Source organism: Marmota monax, unplaced genomic scaffold (genome assembly GCF_021218885.2).
Source record: "Marmota monax isolate L192 unplaced genomic scaffold, Marmota_monax_Labrador192_F-V1.1 WCK01_AAM20220418_F8-fsc00420, whole genome shotgun sequence".
Taxonomy (NCBI): Eukaryota; Metazoa; Chordata; class Mammalia; order Rodentia; family Sciuridae; genus Marmota; species Marmota monax.
Window position 1 is genome coordinate 96,379 of NW_026694467.1, and position 27,311 is coordinate 123,689.

General features: G+C 34.7%; 1 protein-coding gene across 9 annotated transcripts in view; it reads right to left on the minus strand.

Moving 5' to 3' along the window:
• The window catches only part of LOC124075518 (dynein axonemal heavy chain 6-like), a 157,005-nt gene that overhangs the window by 94,736 nt on the left and 34,958 nt on the right, over positions 1-27,311 (minus strand). For all 9 annotated transcript variants that reach the window (XR_009224396.1, XM_058571164.1, XM_058571165.1 and 6 more), the window contains 5 exons: positions 27,146-27,262; positions 16,041-16,241; positions 12,176-12,296; positions 3,166-3,317; positions 1,227-1,379 (listed from right to left, as the gene is read on the minus strand). Coding sequence is in view for 8 of the 9 variants with exons in the window: in XM_058571164.1 (XP_058427147.1) it covers positions 1,227-1,379; positions 3,166-3,317; positions 12,176-12,296; positions 16,041-16,241; positions 27,146-27,262 (744 nt within the window). In the remaining variant the exon portion in view is untranslated. The remainder of the gene's footprint in view (positions 1-1,226; positions 1,380-3,165; positions 3,318-12,175; positions 12,297-16,040; positions 16,242-27,145; positions 27,263-27,311) is intronic.

Sequence of the window (27,311 nt, forward strand, 5' to 3'; positions counted from 1 at the left end):
GTTCCTAAATCTAATTACGCTCTTGAAGAGGAAAGGGATCCATGAAACAAATTTGAATTCTTAAATGAGAGCCCTGTTTTGGCTTAAGAGAAATTACCTGGGTTTTGTTTATTTGTCCAAAAAGCTTAATAAATAAAAATAATTATAAATGCTTGCCATCTGTAGACTCGTGGGATGATGTAAAAGCACATCTGGGGAAAATAAAAAATTATCTGTCCCTTGGAGAAATGCTATTCTTAAAATGATACACAAGATTGTTACTTTTGTAGGCATGAGAAAAAGACTTTACTGTTAATTTTGTTAATAATACATTACAAACTGCCCAGTTGTTAATGACTTATTCAGTTTATATTATTTATTCATAATACTTCTTCAATTTTCAGGCATTTAAGAAAGTAATTTATTTCTATTTCAATGCCAAACTGCTATGAATGAAAGTTTTGAAAAACCAACTATTAAAGTCAAAAGCTGGATTGCCTGCCACAGACTGACAGAAGTAAATCAAGTCTGTAGGAGAAAGAAGCAAGGCAGACAAAAAGATTTGAGTGAGGGTGTGTGTGTGTGTGTGAGAGAGAGAGAGAGAGACAGAGAGAGAGAGAGAGAGAGAGAGAGAGAGAGAGAGAGAGCCTGACCCTTTCATTTGCATTACTTCAGTATCCATATATACATTTTACTCCCTGCTCCCACCTTCCCACTTAAGTTGTTCAGAGTTTGTAACTTTGTCCATTATTAATAGAAAGGTTACTGACTATTATGCAGCTAGGTATTAAGGATTAAGACTTCTGTTGTGACTAATATCTGGTTACCATTCTATTACCATTTATCAAAAATTAGAATTGCAATAAAGCATGGTTGAGAATTTTGGTTTTGTGGTCAAAATTCCAGCTTTATCACATACAAGTTCTGTGATTTTGGACAGCATAACCTATTTTAGTCCCTGTTTCCTCATCAGTAGAATCAGGATAAAATTATTCATACTTCTCAAGTTTTTGTGAGGATTAAAAATTTAGCACATGTAAAAAAATTAACAAAATTCCTGACTAGGAGTAAGAGTTTGATAAATGTAAGGGGCATTAATGCTGTAATGTAGGGTGCCTTTACTTTGAAAGTATTTCTGATATTTTGACAGTGGTTCTGACTCATAGTCCCTCAAGTTTTCTTATCACACATACTGTTTTCCTAACTTAAGAACAGGAATATTAAGTTATGTAAGATAATAAACTCACCCGTTCCTGAATTTCATCAAGAAATACTAAACTGTTAACATATTCTATGGTAGTGCTTGGAACAAATTCAAGTTTATACTCTGCATCTTGGGCCTCAGAGATAATGGCATCCACTTTTTTCTTGCTTAAACGAGGAAGCATAAAATTCAGCACCTAAGAAGAGAAAGAAAATGTGAATCATAAATACATGAATATTTCTACTTTGTTATATATTTTAAATAAGTCCTAAGTGGACATCTGCTAAATCGTCGAGTTTTGGAAATAGCAATACATATGAAGGGAATATTTTTTCTCATTAAATCATTGCTAGTCAAATGAATCAAAAAGATCAGATTTTATAGATCATTTTTAGACAAACTAGGCTGCACAGCTTACTAAACAGTTTCCCTAGATTCTCTCAAATCTTGCAAGTGTACTTTCTGCTTCTTTGCTCTATGTAGTGTGCTCTGTGCTGCCCTCTCCAGCGTTATTCTCTTTCCTTTCATGTTGGGTGGTAGCTATATGGTCTGGGAGAAACTGATCTCTACTTCAGGAACAAAGAGAGGGTCTGAGTGTTCTAGGCAAACAGGAGCATGCTGATTGGATTAGGATGGATGTCTTCCCTTAACTGATCCTGGGACTTTTGTTCACGGCTGAGAGGAATGTGTACACAGAAGCCAAATCTCTACTTTCTTTTTGTATACAAACAAGGAAATAATTGGCCTGAGGAGCTTTCAACAACCATTTAACAAATATTTGAAAAAAAAATGCTCACCTTAGTATGAAGATGATACATTGAGAGCCCAGAAAGGAAAATGAAAGAAATTTGGTCCATGGTAATATCAGACCATTAGATGAAACCTCCTGATTGTCTACCTAATCCCTGGAATGTTTGATTGCATAAACCCATACATTTTCTGATTGCTTAAGACAGTTTGAGTTTGATTTTCTTCGTTTGATATATACGAGTGCTCAAAAATGTTTGTGAAAGTTGAGTTTTCTCTAATTATATGTATAGTCATTTTCTTTTTTAACAGATGAAGAAGTAAAGACCTAGGAGTAAATTCAATATCATACAACTAATTAATGACAGAACATACTGGCACTTAGGTCCACAGCATTTTAGCCAATGCTCTATCTTCTGTTACCTACATAAAGAGTCAGCAAGGATATTCCATAGGGTCATATAGTAAATATCTCGGATTTGCAAGACATACAAACTCTGTTGCAACCATTCAACTCTGCCCTTAACAGCAGGAAAGCAGCCATAGACAATGTGTCTCAACTGTCTTCCACTCATTTTGAGAATGACAACAATATTTTGAAACTCAAGAGCTCCATTCTTCTTCCCCACATTTCTTTGCCATTCCTGCTCCTTACATAATGGTTAAGGCATTTGTCAGTCTCCATCTGGCATATGATTGTAGTTGCATTTTGATAATCTTGTGTATAAAGCAAGAGGCAGACTGTATTGACCTTTTATTTCTCCAATTTCTATTCTATAGCTTTGTCTCCCTGGAGACATTTGAGAACATACAGATACATGCTGGCTCCAAAGTAATTTATTGTCATGTTTGTATGAATTATTCTATATTCCAAATAAGGAAATAATTCTTTAAACTAGATCTCAATATCATAGAATCAACCAGCATTGCTACTAGGACAGTGAAATGTAACAGTAGTATCTCTTACCTGGAAGTCTTGAAACATTCCCACAAAAGAAAAAGAAATAGGAGTAAGAGGTTAGTCTGACATTTGCAGATCTCTTCTCTATTAAATCTATAAGCAGATTATGCTTGTGATAGAAAAAACATGAAATTTTTCTTAGAAATTAAGGATGACAAGTAGTCTTCTATTCATTTCTATCTTTACAATACAAGAAAATTGTTTTACTTTTGTTGTTGAAACCAAGAAATGATTGTAGACACCATAATTAAAATTTTTCCTAGTTCATAGTTACCTCCAAACATCGCAAAGGTGATGGAATTAATTTTTCTTTTAGCAGCTTGGTGTCTATGAGCAGCAATCCTACATTTCTGGTGGGTTTTAGAGCCAGTGCATCCTTGTGTTGTTTGTGATATTTTTCCAGTTGGTCACTAAAGTACTTAACATCTACATAAAACAATTCACATAAATCATAAAATATATCATATTGGATTTTAAAGGGTCATTATAAAATATATTAAAATAATTGAATATACATGCATTTATAATGTTATTATCTATACTTAGAGTACATTATCTAACTGTTAGCTCAGAATGTTTGATATTTTATTAATATAATAAAAAGTCCAATATTTTACAATATAAACGTGTTTTCCAGTTTCTATTAAGAAAGAACAGATGAGAATAACTTCTTCATTACATACCTTGTTTCATTGTGCTTCACTTTATTGCACTTCACAGATAATTAATTTTTAACAAATTAAAGTTCTGTAGCAACCTGCATCAAGCAAGTCTATTGGTGCCATTTTTTCAATAGTTCAGATGATTGTTAGCACTCTTTTAGTTACAAAGTATTTTTAAATTAAGATTTATACATTGCTTTTAGACATAATGCTATTGCACACTTAATAGACTATAGTGTAAACATAACTTTTGTATCTTTTATATGCACTGGAAAACAAAAACAATGTGACTTGATGAATTATTATTCATTATGACTCATTGCAGTGATTCTGGAGTGGACTAGATTCTAGAGATAGGTTGGTTTGAAGTTGGGGTTAATCTAAGGGTTCTCTCACATGATATCTGAAAGGAAAGCATTTTGGAGGATATTCACAACAAAATTTCAAAACAAATGATCTCAAATATAATATAGTTTAAGTTATCTCCATTCATCTTCCTAACACTTCTCTGCCATTCCTACTCTTTACATGATAAGGCATTTGACAACTTGCATCTGTCATAAATTGCAGTTGCATTTGGACAATCTTCCAGTCTCCTTTTTTTTTTCTTTCTCCAGTTCACCTGGAACCAATCGAAGCCTGATTATATTTGAATACATTTTTGTCATGTCATTATTAAAAAACCAACTCCTTCTAATGCATATACAATTCCAAACTCTGACACTTGTCTTTTAAAATCATGGGGGTTTTCAAGATGGTGGAAAAGAGGAAAGTCTCTTTTCTGGTGGCTCTGTGGCATGAAACCAAGAAAGCAGATAGGCAGCTTCTCCACAAGGTCATTAAATAAAAAATAAATAAATAAATAAAAATTTAAAAGGGAAGGGACTTTACTGGAATTTAATAATGATCATTAAAAGCAGACTGGGGACTCAAGGGGTTGGATATAATAAAATAAGGAAGAAATTTCCAGTGCCATAATCACTGCTATAGCTGTGATTAGAATGTACACCAGCCAAAGCAGTCCCTCTGCAAGCAAAGTAGAAGAATGAGGGAATCAAGGAATGCACATTTTTAGGAGGCCTTAGGTGTGTCTGGGTATGGAGAATTTAGAGATTAAAGACACTGCCTGATTAAACTGAAAGATATGCTGCACAATATCCTTGTGTGAGGAAGAATCTGCATTTCTCCCAGGTGTGTGTGGAAGACAGAGGAAAGAATCATTTTGCAACGGTAGCACAGGAGCTGACAGCTAGAGAGCCAATTACTGGCAATCCCAAGATTAGCCTAAAATATGTGCCTGGAAAATTCACACTGCATAACAGAATGTGCCCAAGTGACCAGGAGAAAATCAAACTCAGCAACCCCACCCTGAGGGTAGAGCTAGCACCATACTCCAGAGGAGCCCACCTAACCCTTTGGAGAAGGGAAGCTGAGAATCTTTTGAATTACAATGGAAATAATTCTTTAACCCTTCATTGATTTTTTTTCCTTTTTCCTTTTCTCTGTTTAACTACACCTTAATGGATTCTTGGACATTATACATATTCATATTTGCTGTTTTTCCTCATTTCTAGCATTTTTGAAACCAGTTATTATTCATGGATCCATTTTTTGAAGACTAGGGAGTTTGATTAGTATATTTCAGTTTTGTTTTGTATTCTTTGATTTTTATTTATTTTTAATTTTTTTACCATATATATATATTTTTTTCTCTTACTTATTTGTTTCCCTTGATTATCATTCTCTCTTTTCTTCTGCTAATAGCCAATCTCTATTGTCTCCTCTTTCACTATTCCTTTAATTTTTTACACCTTTTCTCCTCCTCCCTGATAATCATCACATCATATATCGCTTCTGTTCTCTCTCTATCCACCATTCAAATTATAAACCATTTTGCAAACTTATTGTTTTTTATTGTACGCAACAATTGATTATATCTTTTCTGTTTATTGTGACAATTAAAACTATAGATGTCATAGCAGAAACGATTTGGTTTAATGCTGTATACTGTTTGCATTGGTTGTTGTAATTATGTGTCTCCCCCTAAACAGTGAGGTACTAGAAACCTTCCGGGACACTATAAGTCCACTGGGTAGAATCTCCACTGCCTCAGAGCCATACTATTAGATGGGTAGACACACAAACGTTATGAAAAAGCACCAAACAAACCAAGATACTTCAATAATAGACTTCATCTACATTAGAGTGGAAGAAATGTTAGAGAAGGAGTTTAGAATGTACGTAGTTAAACTAATCTGCAAGGTAAAGGATGATCTAAGCAGTGAAATCGGAGAGAAAATATAGGAAGTGAAAGATCACTTCAATAAAGAGATAGAGATTCAGAAAAAAATTCAAAAAAAAAATCAAGCAGAAATCCTCTAAATGAAGGAATCAATAAAGCAAATTAATTTTTTAAAGAATTTTTTTAGTTGTTGATGGACCTTTATTTTATTTACTTGTATGTGATGCTGAGAATCAAACTCAGTGCCTTATGCATGCTAGGCAAGTGACTACCACTGAGCCACAACCCCAGCCCCACAAGTTAAAAATTTAATGGAGGGCATCACCAACAGACTAGACCCCCTTGGAAGACAGAGTTTCAGGCAATCTTCTTAATAAAGTTGAGCAAAGAGTATAGATGTTAAGAGACCATGAACAAAACTTCCAAGAAATATAGAAAAACCTGAAAAGACCAAATTTAAGATTTATCAGAATAGATGAAGGCTGGGAAATACAAACGAAAGGAATGCACAATCTTTTCAGTGAAATAATATTAAAAATTTTCCAAAAACTAAAGAACAAGATGGAAAAATCAGATAAAGGAAAGACCCCAAATACACAAAATAATAACAGACCCACTCCAAAGCACATTATTATAAAAATGCCTGACACACAGAACAAGGATACAATTTTAAAGGCTGCCAGAGGAAAAAAAAAAAAAACACTTCATATTTAGAGGGAAACCAATCCAGATTTCAGCAGATTTCTCAACCCAGACCCTCAAAGCCGGGAGGTCTTGGAAGAATATATACCAAGCTCTGAAAGAAAATGCCAATCAAGAATACTATACCCACCCAAATTAAGCTTCAGAATTGAGGATGAAATAATAACCTTCCATGACAAATAAAAGTTAAAAGAATTCACAACTAGAAAGCCTTCACTATAAAATACTCAATAAAATATCTCATAAAAAATAAATAAAAAATAATGTAGACTCCAAAGGGGGGAACTACACTAGATGACTAGTCAATCAAAGAAGAAACTAATTAAAGTTTAAAACCATAAATAAATAAAAATGACTGGGAATAAAAATCATTTCTCAATATAACATTTAATGTAAATGGCTTAAACTCATCAATCTGAAGACACAGACTAATAGATTGGATTAAAAACAAGACCCAACAATATGCTGTCTCCAAGAGACTCACCTGATAGGCAAGGACATTCAGACTGGGAAAAACATATCATTCACATGGATCTCATAAACAAGCAGGGGTTTCTATCCTAATATCAGATAAACTAGTCTTCAAGCCAAAGTTAAGGGACAAAGAAGGAGATTTCATACTGCTTATGGGAATTATACATCAATACAACACAACAATCATAAATATTTATGCCCTAAATAATGAAGCTTCTACGTATATCAAATAAGCAATTCTCAATTTCAAGAAGCAAATAGACCACAACATAATACTACTGGGGACTTTAACACACCTCTCTCACCACAGGCTATATCATCTAAACAAGAATTAAATAAAGAAGATGTAGAACTAAAAGTTACAATTAATAATTTAGATGTAACAGACATATATAGAATATTCCATCCATCAATGACTGAATACACTTTCTTCTCAGCAGCACAACAGATCCTTTTCTAAAATAGACCATATTATGTGCCACAAAGCAATTCTTAGCAACTACAAAACAAATGGAGATAATACTTGCATTCTATCAGATCATAATGAAATGAAAATAGAAATCAATGATAATGAAATAGAAGCTACTCTAAAACCTGGCGACTAAATAATACTCTACTGAATGACCCCAATCCATAGTAGAAGAAATCATGGATGAAATTAAAAAAATACTTATAGGGAAATGAGAATACCAATACAACTTATCAAAATCTCTGGGACACAATGAAGGCAGTTCTAAGAGGATAATTCATTTTATTGAATTCATTCATTAAAAGCATAGAATGTCAACAAATAAATAACCTAATATTACATGTCAAAGCCCTAATAAAATAAGAATAAATCAAAAGCAAAAGCAGTAGAAGACAAGAAATAATTAAAATCAGAGCTAAAATCAATGGAATTGAAACATACATACACAAAAAAAAAATCCAAAAAATTGACAAAAAAGGTGGTTGTTTAATGAAATTGATAAACCCTTAACCAAACTAATGAAGAAAAAGAGAGAGAAATCTCAAATTACTAAAATTGGTGATGAAAAAGGAAATATTGCAATGGAGACTACTGAAATACAGATAATAATAATAAATTATTTATACTGTAATTAAATAGAAAATCTTGAAGACACCAACAAATTCCTAGAGACATATGAACTACACAAATTGAATCAGGAGGACATAGCAAATTTAAACAAATCAATTTCAAATAATGAAATTAAAGATACTATCAAAAGCCTACCAACAAGGAAAAACCCAGGATCAGATGGATTCTCATTTGGGTTCTACTAGACCTTCGAAGAAGAATTAATTCAAATCCTCCTCAAACTATTCCAAGAAATAGAAAATGAGGGAATCCTTTCAAACTCATTCTATGAAGCTAGTATCATCCTGATACCAAAACCAGACAAAGGCACTTCAAGGAAAAAAAAAAAAAAAAAAAAAAACTTCAAACCAATATCCCTTATGAACATAGATACAAAAATTCCCAATAAAATTCTGACAAATTGCATACGAAAACATATTGGAAAGTCAGTGTACCATGATCAAGTTGGGTTCAATATATAGAAATCAATAAATGTAATTCATCACATCAATACACTTAAAGACAAGAATCACATGTTTATCTCAGTAGAGGCAGAAAAAGCTTTTGACAAAATATAGCATCCATTCACTAGAAAAACTAGGAATATTAGGAAAGTACCTCAACACTATAAAAGCTACAAATTTTACCCCAAGCCTGATATCATTTTAAATGGAAAAAAATTGGAAGTGTTCCCTTTAAAAACTGGAACAAGACAAGGATGCCCTCTTTCACCACTTCTATTCAACACAGTCCTTGAAACTTAAGCCAGAGCAATTAAAAAGATTAAAGAAATTAAAGGGATAAGAATAGGAAAAGAACTACTCAAATTATCACTCAAATTATTATTTTATGACAACGTAATTTTATGACAACATAAGTCTATATTTAGAAGACCTAAAAACCTCCACCAGAAAACTTCTAGAACTCATAAGTGAATTCAGCAAAGTAGCAGGATATAAAATTAACACACATTAATCAATTATGTTTCTATATATCAGTAATGAATCAACAGAAAGAGAAATTAGGAAAACTATTCCATTCATAATAGCCTCAAAAATATTTGGGAATAAATCTAACAAAAGAGGTGAAAGACCTCTACAATGAAAACAAGAGAGACTAAAGAAAGAAGCTGAAGAAGACCTCAAAAGATGGAAAGATCTCCCATGCTATTGCATAGGCATTTTAATATTGTCAAAATGGCCATTCTACCAAAAGTGCTATACATATTTAATGCATTACCTATTAAAATTCCAATAACATTCTTCATAGAACTAGAAAAAGCAATCATGAAATTCATACAGAAAAATAAGAAAACCAGAATAGCCATAACAATCCTTAGCAAGAAGGGCAAAGCTGAGGCATCACAATACCAGTCCTTGAACTATACTACAGAGCTATAGTAACAAAAATGCCATGGTATTACCACCAAAACAGACATGAAGACCAATGGTACAAAACAGAGGAGACACACATAAAAACAGTTATCTCATGTTAGACAAAGGTGCTATAAACATACATTGGAGAAATGATAGCTTCTTAAACAAATGGTGCTGGGAAAATTGGAAATCCATGTGTAACAAAATAAAATTAAAACCCTATCTCTCACCCTGCACAAAAAAAAACACTTCAAAGTGGTTCAAGGATCTAGGCATTAGACCAGAGACCCTGTGCTTACTAGAAGAAAGAGTAGGCCCCAATCTCCATCATGTTGGCTTAAATTCCTCAATGAGACTCCTAAAGTACAAGAAGTAAAAACAAGAATCAATAAATGGGTTGGTATCAAACTCAAAAGCTTCTTCACAGCAAAGGAAACAATCCAAAGCATCAAGACAGAGCCTACAGAATGGGAGAAAATCTTCGCCACCTGCATCTTAGAGCATTAATATCCAAAATATATAAAGAACTCAAAAACCTTACCGCCAAAAAATAATAACTTAATCAGAAAATGGGCAAAGGAACTAAACAGGCACTTCACAGAAAAAGAAATACAAATGGTTAACAAATATATGAAAAATGTTCAACATCTCTAGCAATTAGAGAAGCGCAAATTAAAACCACATTGAGATTTCATCTCACTCCAGTCAGAATGGTAATTCAAGAATACAAGTAACAAAAGATTGGCAAGGATGTGGGGAAAAAAGTATACTCATACATTTCATACATGGTTTTTGCTGTCCCATTTGATGGTGGGACTTCAAACTGGTGCAACCACTCTGGAAAGCAGTATGGAGATTCCTCAAAAAACTTGGAATGGAATCACCACTTGACCCAGTTATCCCACTCCTTTCATATACCCAAACGACTTAAAATCAGCATACTATAGTGATGCAGCCACATCAATGTTTATAGCAGTTCAATTCACAATAGCTAAACTATGGAACCAACCTAGGTGCCCTTCAATAGATGAATGGATAAAGAAAAATGTGGTATGTATACAGAATGGAATACTACTCAGCCATAAAAAGAATGAAATTATGGAATTTTCTAGTAAATAGATGGAACTGGAGACTATCATGCTAAGTGAAATAAGCCATCCCAAAAAACCAAAGGCTGAATGTTTTCTCTGACATGCGGCTGCTAATACCAAAACATGGGTGGAGAGGGAGGAAGAATAGAAATTCATTGAATTAGTCAAAAGGGAATGAAGGGAAGAGAGGAGGAATAGGAATAGAAATTTCAGTAGAATGAATCAGACATAATTCAATATGTTCATACATTAATACACAACCAGTGTAATTCTGCATCATGTACAACCACAAGAAGGGGAAATTATACTCCATGCACGTACAATATGTTAAAATACATTCTATTGTCATATAAAACTAAAAAGAAGAAATAAAAATTAAGAAAAAATCTTGTACTCTCCAGTCTCTGAAAATTTAGAAGAACTAATTGATTAAATAGTTGTTTGAATTAGGCCTACTAACGTAGTGCTGAAATGTCAGGCTCTTTACTTTGCTGACCCCATGATGCGATGGCCCAGCACACAAGGCATGATGTCCTGTATCCCTGTCAGTTCACTTCAGTTCAACATGCACTGTCTCAGTTGAGAGTGTTTCCAAAGAACAATGGAAGAAAACTTATCAATTTTTTTTTCTAAAGTAAGGTCTTTATTAAGTTAGTAAATAGAAAAAAAAAATGTCTGTTGCAGATTTTTAAAACTTAAGGGACATAACAACCAGATACAACGCCTGGTCTTGTACTAGATCTTGGGCCAAGTCAGATATAATCTGGTTTACCTGGGAAATTTTGAATATGGAACAAGTTTAACAATTGTTTAGCAATTTTTTAAACAGTTAAGTTTTTTTTGGATGGTATGTGATACTAATATTTTGGTTCTGTAGGATGGATATTGAATTATTTAACTTGGAGATGGAAAGTCTAATTTAAAATACTTAAACATAATGAAGGATTGAAATAAAAACATAAAACTTATAGAAAAATTAATGCTGGTTCATGAGGCAAAGTATCAAAATGATTATTTTGCATATTAAAAGAAAGCAATAAAACCAGTTCATAAAACAAGACTGTACTTTATGTTTTAAATAGCAATAACAAATAATATGTACTTAATTTTTATAATTATCTAAATTTCCTTGCCTAAAATTTCAGTCTAATATTCTAGATTATTTTCTTTTCTCAAAGATAATATGTCTACTAAAATAATTCCCCCTGGTATAATTTCGTGACTAAGACTTGTTAATTCACACCCATCAGGTCTCAATGTGGTCCCCCCCCCCGAAAAAAAAGATTACCCCAATTCCTAAGAAAGAAAAAAGTTATATAAGCTTCATTTAATAGAACTTGTAGAGATGTATATAGTATTTTCAACTCATTCCCATATACAGTTTGTACAGCCTTAGGACAAATAAAACATCATACTATAAGCCATTAGGAGGAAATTGCTCCCCCAAATTTCCTGAAATAAAATAGCAGTACTGAGTAAAGATAAAGGGGGAAAGTAATTCTATGGAAAATAATCTATAAATAAATAAATTCTTGACTTTTGTTGGCACTTTTTAGGGCTACTCTTTCTGTCACTAAATACCCCCATACAGATAACTACAAGACCACCTACTTGGTATTTCTATAAAAAATAATTAGTATGGACAAATGGAAGACTTACCAGGTTCTTGAAGTTTAAGAGCTTGCAAATCAAGACTCTCATTTTCCTTAAAGAATAAATGGATCTTTTCAAAAGTAGCTGCATATAAGTAGGCAGATTCAAATGCTGCATGAACAGTTTCCTAAATGTTATAAACAAGCAGATGAAAATAAAACCACTATATTTTTCTTAAGCAGAATTCAATTTAGCATTGACACATACATATATGCACACACAAGTAGTGCCTCTGTGTCCAGAAATATGCTTTGACTTGGGAATACATGAATTAGAAAAGGCACATCCTTGATGTCAAGGGGAAGTTAATGAACTCAGGAAGAAACTTATGCATTTTTTAAAAATACTCTTTAAATTTGACTTTTGAAGAATTATTCCTGATGATTGAAAAGAAGAACACTTTTCATTTTTTTCTGCTTCATGGTAGACAATAAATCATTAGTAAACCTGGCAAAGAGTTAATGCCTTTTCATTTTCCAAGCTGCAAATTTTATGTTTTAGTGGATGTATTTTTGAGTAAAAGCAAAACTATTTGGCATGCCTACAAAATCACTTGTTATACTTACTGACAGATTCTCTGAACTGACCAGTCTTTCATTCCAAAATGTCCTTCATACATTGCCCTAATAAAACATTTTCCTTCACTTTTTACATTTGGCTCCAACCTTTATTTCCCCACAATCCCTGCCAACCCAAAATAATTACTTGCACTTATTTCAGTCCCTTTAATACCCATATTGACAGATATTATCACATGTTTAATGCTTTAAAAGGCAGTTTAAATTTGTTGTTGGTCTTGACATGTGACTTCCTTGTTGTACCCCAAGACTTACCTTTTTATTTCCTTTCAAGACTTCTTGCAAGTGAACATTTTTTTTTCTCATGGAAAACTAAAGACAATTAATGGAATTACACAAACCCAACATACCAATGATAGGGAAAATGTTTCAGAGTCATGCTTTATAGATGGAGGGCAAGTACTAGAAAATTTAGCTTACAAAAAATGGTAAATACCTTAAATGTCTATATTAATTATTTGTTTCATTTATTTTTTTTGTTAGGCTCTTATGTAATCTTATAGAATATTTGTGCCTTTACAATAAAAATTTTAAAAAATCAATGTCAGACTGTTACTCTTTTGACCTGACTGATATGTGTGTGATATAAACATATATATGGGTGACAAAAACATAATATGAGGCCTATAGTTGGAAAGCTCCACTGATATTCAAAATGATTTAATTTTTTTTTTTAATTTTGAGATAATTTCTACTGAAAAAACGTTACTGGATCAGTATAAAGAATTCCATTGCTTACCCTAGTTCCCGAAATTTCAGCAATTTGCCACATTTCCTTCATTATTCTCTTTCTATATCTATTATTTTACTCTATAAACAATTTGGGAGAAAATTACAAATGTGGCATCTTTACTCCTAATCATTTCAGAATTTATTTATCAAATGCAAGGATATTTTCTTGCATAAACATAATACAATGGTCTAAATCAGAAAATGAACATGGATATTTATATTATCCAACTATAAACATTATGCAAGTCAGTCATTTGTCACATTATATTTTTCATAACAAAAGAAAGAAAAAATAGTACTAGTCCACTGTTCTATGTAGGATATCATATGCCATCTTATTATAGCTTTTTGGTTTCCTTTAATCTGGAAGACTTTCTCAATCTTATTTTTTTTTTCATGCCCTTTACATTTTTTAAGATTGTCTATATGCATTTGTGTTTTATGTTTCCTAATGTTTAGATTCAGCTATATATTTCTGGCTATAATATCACAAAATTATGTGTGTTTTCAGGGCATCCTATCAAAAGATACATAATGTGAGTTTGTGTGATTATTTGTAATGTTAACAGATTAGTTACAGAGGCATCTGCTAGGCTTATCATTGTAAACTCATACTACTTTCCCCTTTGAAATCACTAAATATGCTATGAAGAGAAGCTCTGAACTTATATAAATATCTTGTTTCTCATCATACTTTGCATATTCATTTCATTTTTATTATTAATTGAAAACATAAAGACAAAATTGGACATTATTAACGAGGTACCATGTTATGTTTAGATTAAGTTAGGTTAACTATTAAGTTAGGAGATATAGTTAACCTCCTCCATATGTATCATTTCTTCATGGTGAAAACATTTAATATCCTTTCTTCTAGCTTTTGGAGATACATAGTACATCAATGTTACCTGTAGTCACCCTATACTGCAATAGCACACCAGTACTTCTTCCTTCTATCTAACTGTAACTTATACCCATTGATCAATCTTTCCCTAGCCCTCCCTCCCCACTGCTCTCCCCAACCTCTAGTAACTTCTATGAGATCAATCTTTTTAGAGGGAGATCACATGTCCTTATCTTACTGTGTCTGGTTTATTTTACTCAGCATAATGATCTCCAATTCCATCAGTGTTCTTGTAAAGAATAGGATTTCATTATCTGGCCAGAGTATTCCAATGTGAATATATACCACATTTTTAAAAATTCATTAATCAGGTGAAATGCACCTTGCTTAATTCCATATCTGAGCAACTGGCTGCTGCTGCTCCTCCTCTTCCTCCTCCTTCTTCTTCATGGGTGACTGAACCCACTGAGCTACCTCCCTAGCTCTTTATTTTTTATTTTGAGACATGATCTCACTAAGTTGCTGAGGCTGGCTTTGAACTTGCAATCCTCCTGATATCTTGGCAATTAAACCAAAGAATAGTGCTGCTTTTTCCCTTCTCACATCAATATTCTCTGTAAATGTGCTTTTGTTTTTAAAAGTTGGGACATTTAAGCTGAAAATGTTAGCATATGTTTGTCCCCCTTATATTATTTTTCCCTTCCCCTCACTTCCTCTTGTATGCACTTTTGTATAACTCTGAGGGTCTCCTTCCATTTCCATGCATTTTCCCTTCTCTCTCCCTTTCCCTCCCACCTCTCATCCCTGTTTAATGTTAATCTTCTTCTCATGCTCTTGGACCCTACTCTGTTCTTAGTTACTCTCCTTATATCAAAGAAGACATTTGGCATTTGTTTTTTAGGGATTGGCTAGCTTCACTTAGCATAATCTGCTCTAATGCCATCCATTTCCCGAATGTCAGTAGAGGGAGCAGAGAGAGAAGAGGGGAGGGGAGGGGTGGGGAGGGGAGGGGAGGGGAGGGGGGATAGTAGAGGATACGAAAGGCAGCAGAATACAACAGACACTAGTATGGCAATATGTAAATCAATGGATATGTAACTGATGTGATTCTGCAATCTGTATATGGGGTAAAAATGGGAGCTCATAACCCACTTGAATCAAATTGTGAAATATGATATATCAAGAACTATGTAATGTTTTGAACAGCCAACAATAAAAAATTTAAAAAAAAATGTTAGCATATGAAATGCTATGTTCAAAGTATACTTGATACAGTGCTTTTGAAGAGTTATCAAGAGATATTATTACATTTCTAATGAGTCTCAAATAATTACATTATACTTTTATAAAGCACAAAACATTTAATAGGAAATGACTTCAATTAAAAATATTGTATTAGCTGGTAAGTCATCCAGGTTCTGCTTGTGTCTGTAAGAATTCTCAATAGCCATTATTGCCTCACTAGAAGCACATGCATATAGATTGCTAATGATATGTAACTGCTTTGCCAGATATTTTAATGCTATTAAAAAGTTATCTCTTGCTTAACAGGGCAATATTTTAGGTATCAACATTATTTTCGAATTTTACTATGTAGAGATTACATTTATTCCAATTTTCACAAATAAAATATTTAAAGATGAGACAGAAAGAAAATATATTACTCAATTTCTTAAAAATTGAAAATATAAAACAGTTTTAGTAAAAGTAAATTTACCTTTATTTGATAGACAATTATGTGATAATTCTTATCATCATCAAACACAGATGATAAACTTGGCCCAGGTCCACAAGTTTTTTCTTCAAGTTTGTTGTTAATGTAAGGGCTGGTGAAAGCATCAAAATACGTATCAGGCACGAGATTAGGAACTGATAACACAGTGTTTTGAAAATTATCAACTGAATCCGAAATACAATCCTGTTAGAGAGAAAAGCATAAACATAAATGTAAAGAAAAATGATTATATTTATGAATATTCTGAATTACTAAACATGAATAACTCAATCAACCAGGCCAGATGTTGTGTTGATTCTTTGATGAATTGGAAAACACAGTCCTGCTTAGGACACATATTTTCTAATTGAGAAAGAGGTAAATTTTTTAAAAAAATGTAGCACATTATAAAGAGATCCACATTCAAAGTGTGAACAAAACACCAGAGGGTCATAAGGAAGGAATGCCAAAGGAAAGTTTAAAGGAAGGGCTATAAATTTAGATTGTTGGCAGAGAAAGGAGGACTTGTGTGTTCAAGGCTGGTAGCCTATGCCTGTAATCCCAGCTGTTCCAGAGGCTGAAGCAGGAGTATCACAAATTCCAGGTCAGCCTGGGCAATTTAGAAAAAATACTACCAAGAAGGAGAAGGAGGAGAATGAATGTGTGTGGGGGCATGGTGAGAAGAAGTTGTTTGAGTAGTAATTTCTATTTTAGAGATCTAGGGCTAGGGATGTACAGAGATGGAGACTTGCTTAGTGTGTGTGAGTCCCTAGGTTCAATCCTTAGTACCACAAAGAAAAAATATATAACCTGAGATTTAAAAAAAAAAATCTTAGACATGTAAACAAAGATTTGTGCAAGTACATTCAATACAGTATTACTCATAATAATAACTAAAGATATACTGAAGTGGCAGGACCACCCCTTCTGACCAGTGTACTACCCCGAGAGCAGAGAGATCCAGCCCAGACAGCCCACTTGGGATCCAGGATTTCAGTAGGCCCAGTTCACCCCTCCCCCAGCAAGACAGACACTGCCAGAGCCTAGCCTTTGGCATAAGACCATCCTTTCCTACCAGCAGACAACTTTGGGAGGTCAAGCCCAGCAGCCCAGATCCACCCACACCATCCTCTGCAGGGCCCACCCTGGGCCCTGCAGGCTGGGTCCACCCCTTTCTAGGCAGGGTAGACACTCACCAGAGCCTAGCCTCTGGTGCAGGACCACCCCTTCTGACCAGTGCACTACCCCAAAGCTGAGATTCATTCTAGATGGCTCACAACAGCCCATGTGGGATCCAGGATTTCACTAAGTCAGGTTTACCCCTCCCCCGGCAGGGCAGACACTGCCTGAGTCTAGCCTTTGGAATAAGACCACCCCTTCCTACCAGCAGCCTACCTTGGGAGATCAAGCCCAGTGGCCCAGATCCACCCACTCCAACTGACACAGGACGCAGTAACATCCATTGAGGGACACCAGCAGGGTCTGGAAGCCAAACATCAAGGTGAGTTACAGATAATCTGCAAAGGTACTACAAGAATATAGAGATGAAACTGTAATATCTCAGATCCACACTGCAAGAAAGGAAGACACATAGACAACATGAAAAAACAAGAGAGGAAAGTGCCCCAAACAAATCAGGACACTATAATAACAGAACCTATGGACAACAAAGTTGATGAAATGTCAGAGAAGGAGTTCAGAAGGTTCATAATTAAAATGATCTGTGAATTAAAGAATGACTTATATGAGCAAATACAAGCAAAAATTGATCACTCCAACAATGAAATATGAGAGCAAATATAGGTAGCAAAACATTACTTCAAGAGAGAGATAGTGACCCCGAAAAAAAAAAAGCCAGAAATCCTTGAAATAAAGGATACAATAAATCAAATAAAAAACTCAGTAGAAAGCATAACCAACAGACTAGATCACTTGAAATAAAGAACATCAGATAATGAAGACAAAATATACAATCTGGAAAATAAAGTTGATCATATAGTGAAGAAAGTTAGAAACCTTGAACAGAACATCCAAGAATTATGGAACAGCATCAAAAGACCAAATCTAAGAGTTATTGGGATAGAGGAAGGCACATAGTTTCAAACCAAAGAAATGCACAATCTCTTCAATGAGATAATATCAGAAAATTTCCCAAGCATGAAGAAGAAATTGGAAAAACCAAACATAAGAGGCTTACAGGACACCAAATGTACAAAATTACAACAGATCTATACCAAGTCACATTATAATGAGAACGTCTAGCAACAGAATAAGGATAGAATCCTAAAAGCTTCAAGAGAGAGGACAGATCACATATAGGGGGAGACCAATTTGGATCTCAGCAGATTTTTCAACCCAGATCCTCAAAGCCAGGAGATCATGGAACAACATATACCAAGCTCTGAAAGAAAATGGATGCCAACCAAGAATCTTATTTCCAGCAAAACTAAACTTTAGATTTGATGATAAAATAAAAACCTTCCATGATAAACAAAAGTTAAAAGAATTTACAACTAGAAATCCTGCACTACAAAACATCCTCAGCAAAATTCCAAGAAGAGGAATGAAAAACAATGATGAAAATCAGCAGAGGGAGAGATTACATTGAAGGAAAATCTAATCAGAGGAGAAACCTAGTCATGTTAAATACCAAAAATAAACAAAAATGGCTGGGAATACAAATCATGTCTCAATAATAATCCTGAATGTTAATGGCCTAAACTCAACAATCAAAAGACATAGACTAGCAGATTGGATTTGAAAAAAGAAAAAGAAAGGAAAAAAAAGACCCAACAATATGCTGCCTCCAAGAGACACATCTCATAGAAAAAGACATTCACAGACTGAAGGTGAAGGGTTGGAGAAAATCATACCACTCACATAGACTGTGGAAACAAGCAGGGGTTTCCATCCTCATATCTAAATAAAGTAGACTTCAAACTAAAGTCAAACAAAAAGGATAAAGAAAGACACTACATACTGCTCAAGGGATCCATACACCAACAAGACTTAACAATTATAAATATATATGCCCCAAACAACACAGCAGCTATGTTCATCAAACAAACTCTTTTCAAGTTCAAGAGTCAAGTACACCACAACACAATAGTTTTGGGTGGATTTTTTCTTTTCTTTTTTTTTTTTTTTTGTGGTGCTGGGGATTGAACTGAGGGCCTTTTGTATGGTAGGCAAGCACTCTACCAACTTAGCTACATCCTCAGCCCCTTGGGTGAATTTAACAACCTCTTTCATCACTAGATAGATCTTCCAAACAAAAGCTGAACAAAGAAACTACAGAACTCAATAATACAATCAATAACTTAAGACTTAACTTACATATATAGAATATTCCAACCTTCAACAAGAGAATATATTTTTTTCTCAGTAGCACATGGATCTTTATCTAAAATATACCATATACTATGCCACAAAGCAACTCTTAGCAAATATTAAAAAGTAGAGATACTACCCTGCATTTTACTAGATCATAACAAAATGAAATTAGAAATCAATGACAAAATAAAAAATAAAGTCCACTCCAACACCTGGAGACTAAATAATATGCTACTGAATAAACAATGGGCTGCAGAAGACATCAAGGAGGAGATTAAAAAGTTTTTAGAGGTGAATGAGAACACAGATACAATATATCTGAATTTCTGGGACACTATGAAAGCAGTTCTAAGAGGAAAATTCATTGCATGGAGTTCATTCCTTAAAAGAAGAAAAAGTCAACAATTAATGACTTAACATTACTTCTCAAAGCCCTAGAAAAAGAAGAACAAATCAACACCAAAAGCAACAGAAGACAGAAATAATAAAAATCGGAGCTGAAATCAATGAAATTGAAACAAAAGAAACAATTGAAAAAGTTGACAGAACAAAAAGTTGGTTCTTAGAAAAAATAAATAAAATTGACAGATCCTCAGCCATGCTGATGAAGAGAAGAAGAGAGAAAACTCAAATCACTAACATACGTGATAAAAAAAGGAAATATCACAACAGACACTACAGAAATATAGAAGATAATTAGAAATTATTTTGAAAACCTGTACTCCAATAAAATAGAAAATATCGAAGGCACTGACAAATTTCTAGAGTCATATAATTTGCCCAAATTGAATCAGGATGATATGCACAATTTAAATAGATCAATTTCAAGTGACAAAATAGCAGACACCATCAAAAGTCTACCAACCAAGAAAAGCCCAGGACTGGACAGATACACAGCCAAGTTCTACAAGACCTTTAAAGAAGAACTAATACCAATATTCTCCAATTTATTTCAGGAAATAGAAAAAGAGGCAGCACTTCCAAACTCATTCTATGAGGCCAATATCACTCTGATTTCAAAACCAGGCAAAGACACATCAAAACAAACAAACAAACAAAACAGAAAACTTCAGACCAATATCTCTAATGAACATAGATGCAAAAATTCTCAATAAAATTCTGGCAAATCGGATACAAAAACATATCAAAAAGATCATGCACCATGATAAGTGGGATTCATCCCAGGGATGCAAGATTGGTTCAACATACAGAAATCAATAAATGTAATTCATCACATCAATAGACTTAAAGATAAGAACCATACGATCATCTCAATAGATGCAGAAAAAGCATTTGACAAAATACAGCACCCCTTTATGTTCAAAACACTAGAAAAACTTGGGATAACAGGAACATAATCTCAACATCATAAAGGTATCTACACTAAGCCCCAGGCCAACATCATTCTAAACGGAGAAAAATTGAAGGCATTCCTTCTAAAAACTGGAACAAGACAGGGATGTGCTCTTTCACCACTTCTATTCAACATAGTCCTTGAAACACTGACCAGAGCAATTAGGCAGATGAAAGAAATTAAAGGGTTATACATAGGAAAAGAAGAACTCAAATTGGCACTATTTGCTGATGATATGATTCTATAGCTGGAAGACCCTAAAAGTTCCACCAGAAAACTCCTAGAACTAGTAAATGAATTCAGCAAAGTAGCAGGATATAAATCAAAGGCATTTTTGTATATCAGTGACAAATCCTCTGAGATGGAAATGAGGAAAACTACCCCATTTTCAATAGCCTCAAAAAAAAAAAAAAACTTGGGAATCAACTTGACAAAAGAGGTGAAAGGTCTATGTAAAGAAAATTACAGAACCCTAAAGAAAGAAATCAAAAAAGACCTTAAAAGATAGAAAGATCTACTTTGCTCTTGGATAGGCAGAATTAATATTATCAAAATGACCATACTACCAAAAGCACTATACAGATTTAATGAAATTCCACTAAAAATCCCAATAAGCATTCCTTATAGAAATAGAAAAAATAATCATGAAATTCATCTGGAAAAATAAGAGACCCAGAATAGCTAAAGCAATCCTTAGCAGGAAGAGTGAAGCAGGTGGCAGACCTTAAACTATACTACAGAGCAATAGTAACAAAAACAGCATGATATTGGCACCAAAACAGACTGGTAGACCAATGGTACAGAATAGAAGACACAGAGACTAACACACAAAACTACAATTATCTTTTTTTGACAAAGATGCCAAGAATATGCATTGGAGAAGAGTTAGCCTCTTCAACAAATGGTGCTGGGAAAACTGGAAATCCATGTGCAACAAAATGAAATTAAATCCCTATCTCTCACCATGCACAAAACTCAACTCAAAATGGATCAAGGACTTAGGAATACAACTAGAGACCCTGCGTCTAATAGAAGAATCTCCATCATGTGGGGTTAGGCACCAACTTCCTTAATAAGACTCCTGTAGCACAAGAATTAAAATCAAGAATCACTAAATGAGATGGAATCAAACTAAAAAGTGTCTTCTCAGCAAAAGAAACAATCTGTGAGGTGAATAGAGAGCCTACATCTTGGGAGGAAATCTTTACCCCTCACACATTAGATAGAGCACTAATCACTCGGGTTTATAAAGAACTCAAAAATCTAAACGCCAAAAAAACAAATAACCCAATCAATAAGTGGGCCAAGGACATAAAAAGACACTTCTCAGAAGATGATGCATAATTAATTAACATGAAAAAATGTTCATCATCACTAGCAATTAGAGAAATGCAAATTAAAACCACCTTAAGATACCATCTCACTCCAATCAGAATGGCAGTTATTATGCATACAAGCAACAATAAGTGCTCGCAAGGATGTGGAGGAAAAGGTACACTCATACACTGCTGATGGGATTGCAAATTGGTGCAGCCAATATGGAAAGCAGTATGGAGATTCCTTGGAAAATTGGGAATGGAACCACCATTTGACCCAGCTGTCCCTCTCCTTGGTCTATACCCAAAGGACTACATACTACAGGGACACAGCCACATCAATGTTTATAGCAGCACAATTCACAATAGCTAAACCATGGAACCAACCTAGATGCCCTTCAATAGATGAATGGATTAAAAAAAGTGGCATATATACACATTGAAATATAACTCAGCAATAAAAGAGAATAAAATCATGGCATTTGCAGGTAAATGGATGGAGATGGAGAAGATAATGCTAAGTGAAGTTAGTCAATCCCAAAAAAACAAATGCTGAACCTTTTTTTGATATAAGGAGGCTGATTCATAGTGGGATAGTGAGCAGGAGCATGGGAGGAATAGACGACCTCTAGATAGGGGAGAGGGGTTGGAGGGGAAGGGTGGGGGCATGGGGTAATTAATGATGGTGGAATGTGATGATTATTACTACTCAAAGTACATGTATGAAGACACGAATTGGTGTGTATATACTATGAATACAACCAGATATATGAAAAATTGTGCTCTATATATATAATAAGAATTGTAATGCATTCTCCTGTCATATATAAATAAAAAATTTACATAAAAAAGATATACTGAAGTATTCAAAATGAATAGAATGGTTATACAAGTCATGGTACATTATACAATGGAAAATTCCATACCCTTTCAAAATGATGTCTTCAGAAACTGGTCAATGTCATGGGAAAAAGTTTATGATATAATGTTAAGTTAGAGAGAGAGAACTGATGTATGATATCATCCCTATTTAAAAATGTATCTACATCTATGTATATAATCTCATGATAAAGTAAGTATGCTGGAAACAATAAAAACAGTGGTTATTTCTATTTCTGACAAGATTTTGGATGATTTTAATGATCTTTGTGTTTTTCAAATTCTCTTCAATGAGCGTGGATTAGTTTATAATTTAGAACAAATACCTTAAAGAAAATTAGTTAAAGTACTTCTTGATGAGTCTTAAAATATGAGCTGGAGCTTGCCAAGATTACATAACTCCTAGGAGTCCCATTCTCTCTGTCATTGTGTATGAAGGGGCCCCCACCAAGAGGTGTTGGAGCACAGAGCCAGTGTGGACAAACAGTGTGTGGCAGATGTGTTAACACAGGTAAAGAGATAGGTGGATGTGAGCAGGCAGGTAGGGGAAGGAAACATAGGGCTCTCCCCACCTTGAGTGATGAAAAATAACTCTTCCTCAGAGGACAGGAAATTCCACCCACAAACCTTCCTTCTTCTTGCTCAGGTACTACCTTCTTAAACTAGAAGAAGTGAGTATAGCCAGTTTAAGAGACTTCCAACTTCAAAACATGCAGAGAGGCACTGCTTGCCAGATCCTGATTCACTGTAATTTATATTATGGCTTTAAAACTTGGGTAGGTTTTTCTGGGATATCAATGTAAACTTTCCAACATGTGAAGCCAGCACAGGGCAGTAGGCCATGGCCCCCAAAGCACAGTCACCTCAGCAAGTTAGTTCATCATTGAAGAGGAAGGAGATTCCAAGACCAAGTATAAAAACCCAGTATGTGGAGTGTGGTGACACTTGTAATCAGTCACTTGGGAGCTGAGGCAGAAGAATTACAAGTTTGAGTCTAGCCTGGATAACTTAGTGAGGCCCTGCCTCAAAACAAACAATAAAAAGGACTGGGGATGTAGGTCACTAGGTAAAGCACCCCTGGATTCAATCACTAGTACCTATAAAACAAAACTCTTCCTGTGGAAAGCCTTAGGTCTTTTCTTCTCTGGGAGGGAGTCTATTCTACAGGGAGGCAAGGCTCTCCTAGAGCTTACCTCCATTAAACTAAACAAATACTTTATGCTTATTCTCTAATTCTCTTGACTTAAATATTTCAAGAAGACAAGAACTGAGGAAACAGGAGTCTTCTCAGGACACACAAAACAGGACTTTCACATCGGTTAATATGTAAATGTATCATAACCCCTTTTCTCCTAGAATGCCTAGCAACATCTCACAGAGCACTCTTTGAAAAATGCTACCATAGGTAATGGAGAAATTTTAAGCAGGAAAATGACATGATTAGCTTTGCCTATGAGAATGACTTGCTAACAGAAATGTGGAAAATGGGGAAGAGAAACAAGCAAATCGAAACAGACTATTATGTCAGGCCAGAGAGAGATGATGAGGTTTTGAGTGAGAGAACAACTAAAGCTCCACATAAAACCTGGTGACTGGACCTCAGGGAGCAAAGGGAGAATCTAAGCTATCTCCCAGATCTCTGACATGGCAGCTGAATAATGCCTTTCATTGAGATGGCAAAAGCATGGAAGGAGCAAGTTTTGGTAGAAGTTGATAATTTAGTTAATTTTGGTGAATTAGAGGTTGATCATGGAACATTTTGGTGGACATTTGCAGTTGGCTCTAAGTCTGGGGGTTAAGAAAAAACTACTGGATATAAATATATACTTATGAGTCAGTAACCTAGAAGTTAAAACAATAGGCATGGAAAAGAGCATCTAAGAAAAATTCATAGTGTGTGAAGAGGAGGGAACACTTTAGGAAAGCATCGATCAAGGGTCAGACAGAAAAGATCTTGAAAAGAAGGATGGGAAAGAAAAAAATGTAGATACAGAAGAGAACCAAGGGGAATTTAACCAAGAGTCTATTTCATGAGGTGAAAGCAGTAAATAAAATCACATGCAATAGGAGATCTGTCAAACACAAGAAGAAAATTGAAAAGTAAATACTGAATCAAGAATTCAATACACTGATAACCTAAGCAAGAACAATGTCATGACTGAAGCATATAATTTTCTGGGCTGGGGTTGTAGTTCAGTGGTGCAGCACTTGCCTAGCATGTGTGAAGCACTGGGTTCAAACCTCAGAAAACCATAAAAATAAATAAATAAAAATAAAGGAATAGAAAGAGTGAGTCATTATTAAAAAAATTTAAAGCATATAATTTCTTGCAGTCCTATATATGCATGTGTATTTGAAACCCAGATGAAGATGATTAAGACTAATGACCAAAATAATTTGGGGGGAGGGAGAAAATTCATGAATGAAAATCTTATTTACACTTCCAATTTTGGGTATGTGAAGTAAAATCTTATGTTGATATGAACACATGAACTTGCAGATTATTCCCAGAGCTCAGTCATGTGTAGGAATTAAAAATAACTATATGTGAAGCAGAGTTCTACGACAGAAAATGAGAAGAGTGTCGAGTTTTTTGAGGCCTGTCACTTGGGAGTAAAGATAACAAACTGCTTGCTGGGGACAGCTTCCTTGTGTCACTTGTAACACAGGGGTACCTGCATCCCAGGTGAAGGACATGAGTTTTGTGGCCAGAAGAAAACATAGGAGCTCAGTGCTTCTCTGCTTGGGACCTCCCAAGAGCAGTTCCAGACACTAGGAGCTTATCAGTCTGCCTGTCATTGTAAATGTCTTAAAATATCCTATCTCATAAATTACAGAATCATAGACTGCTGCAAGAGGAGGCAACCCAAAAACTCATCTGCCTTCTCATCTTAAAAATGAAGAAACTAAACCCCAGGGTGCTTATTAATTGTAGAGCCAAGACTAAAATCTACAGATCCCAAGTACTAGTGCTTTTGCGCTATAGTATATATACCAGTTAACAACAGAAAATATGGACTGATTGGTTTACTAATCTACACATGTACACAAATGTGGTAGACAAAATAAGATGGCCCCTGAGATTCTTGCTCACCACTGTATACACACACACCTACCTATATAATGCCCTGCTCTTGAGTGTGGGTAGACCTATGATTATAAAGGGATATAACTCCAGGGATTAGGTTACATTATGTGGCAAAGGCAGAAAGATTCTGCAGACAGAATCAAGGTCCAAAATAAACTGATTCTGAGTTAATAAAAAACGTGATTATCCTGGGTAGACATGACTGAATCAAGGGAAAGACTTCAAAGGAGAGATTGGGCTTCCTGAAATTCTCTAACAGACCTTGAAGAGACAAGAGCTATGTTATGAACTGCCTATAGAAGGGGTCATATAGCAAGGGACTACAGGGTACTTCTTATATCTAAGGGTCATCATTGGCTGACATCTGCAAAAAATGGGGATCTTGGTCCAATAGCTGGACAGAGCTCTATCCTTCCAGCAATCTGAGGGAACTCAGAAGTAGAGTCTTCCCAATCAAGTGTGGGATAAAAAAGACCTCAGTCTCAGCTGACACCTGAACTACAGCCTGGACAGGTCCTAAAGCAGAGGATGAGCTAATTAGCAAGTTCCCAGATTCCTGGCCTATAGAAACTGAGAAAAATGATGATTGTTTTAAGCTGCAAAATTTGTGGTAATCTGTTACAGAGCAATGAATAACTAAAACAATTAAGTTCCCACAGATGCAGAATGCTTTTAAAAAGATTTTAAAAATGGTGTTTGCAAGAATGATTTCTTGGACTCTTATTAGAGGGATGCCTATAGTCCGTTATAAAGTTTATGTAGAACATGTCCTCTTTTTTAATATTTTTTTTTAGTTGTAGGTGGACACACAATATCTTTATTTCATTTTTACATAATGCTGAGGATCGAACCCAGTGCTTCACACGTGCTGGGCAAGTGCTCTACCACTGAGCTACAACCCCAGTCCAGAACATGTCCTCTTGATGGTGTACCTTACCAAGCTCCTAATTTTCCTCAAGTTAAAGAAAATGTGCTATACTTTTAGATAGATTTTATGTATAGGGAATGCTGTGAAAGAACAATGCTTTCCTCTGTTTTGGAGAAGTGATAATAGTCCTGCCAATCTTTTGATAGTAAAGCAGTTGCTTATTTTCCAGAAAATGTGTACATAATGCAGAAATTATATAAAGAAGCACACCAGAAAATCTTCCATTGAAGGCTCAAAGAGTAGTGACTGGACTGTCAAAATCAGTTCTGTGATGAACATGGGAACAAGAGACTCATCTTCTTCCTGCTTTTCCACTACAGGAGCCCCCTAAAATGAGCATATTTGCAGTGTTATAAAGACGTTAGTACCAAGGCAT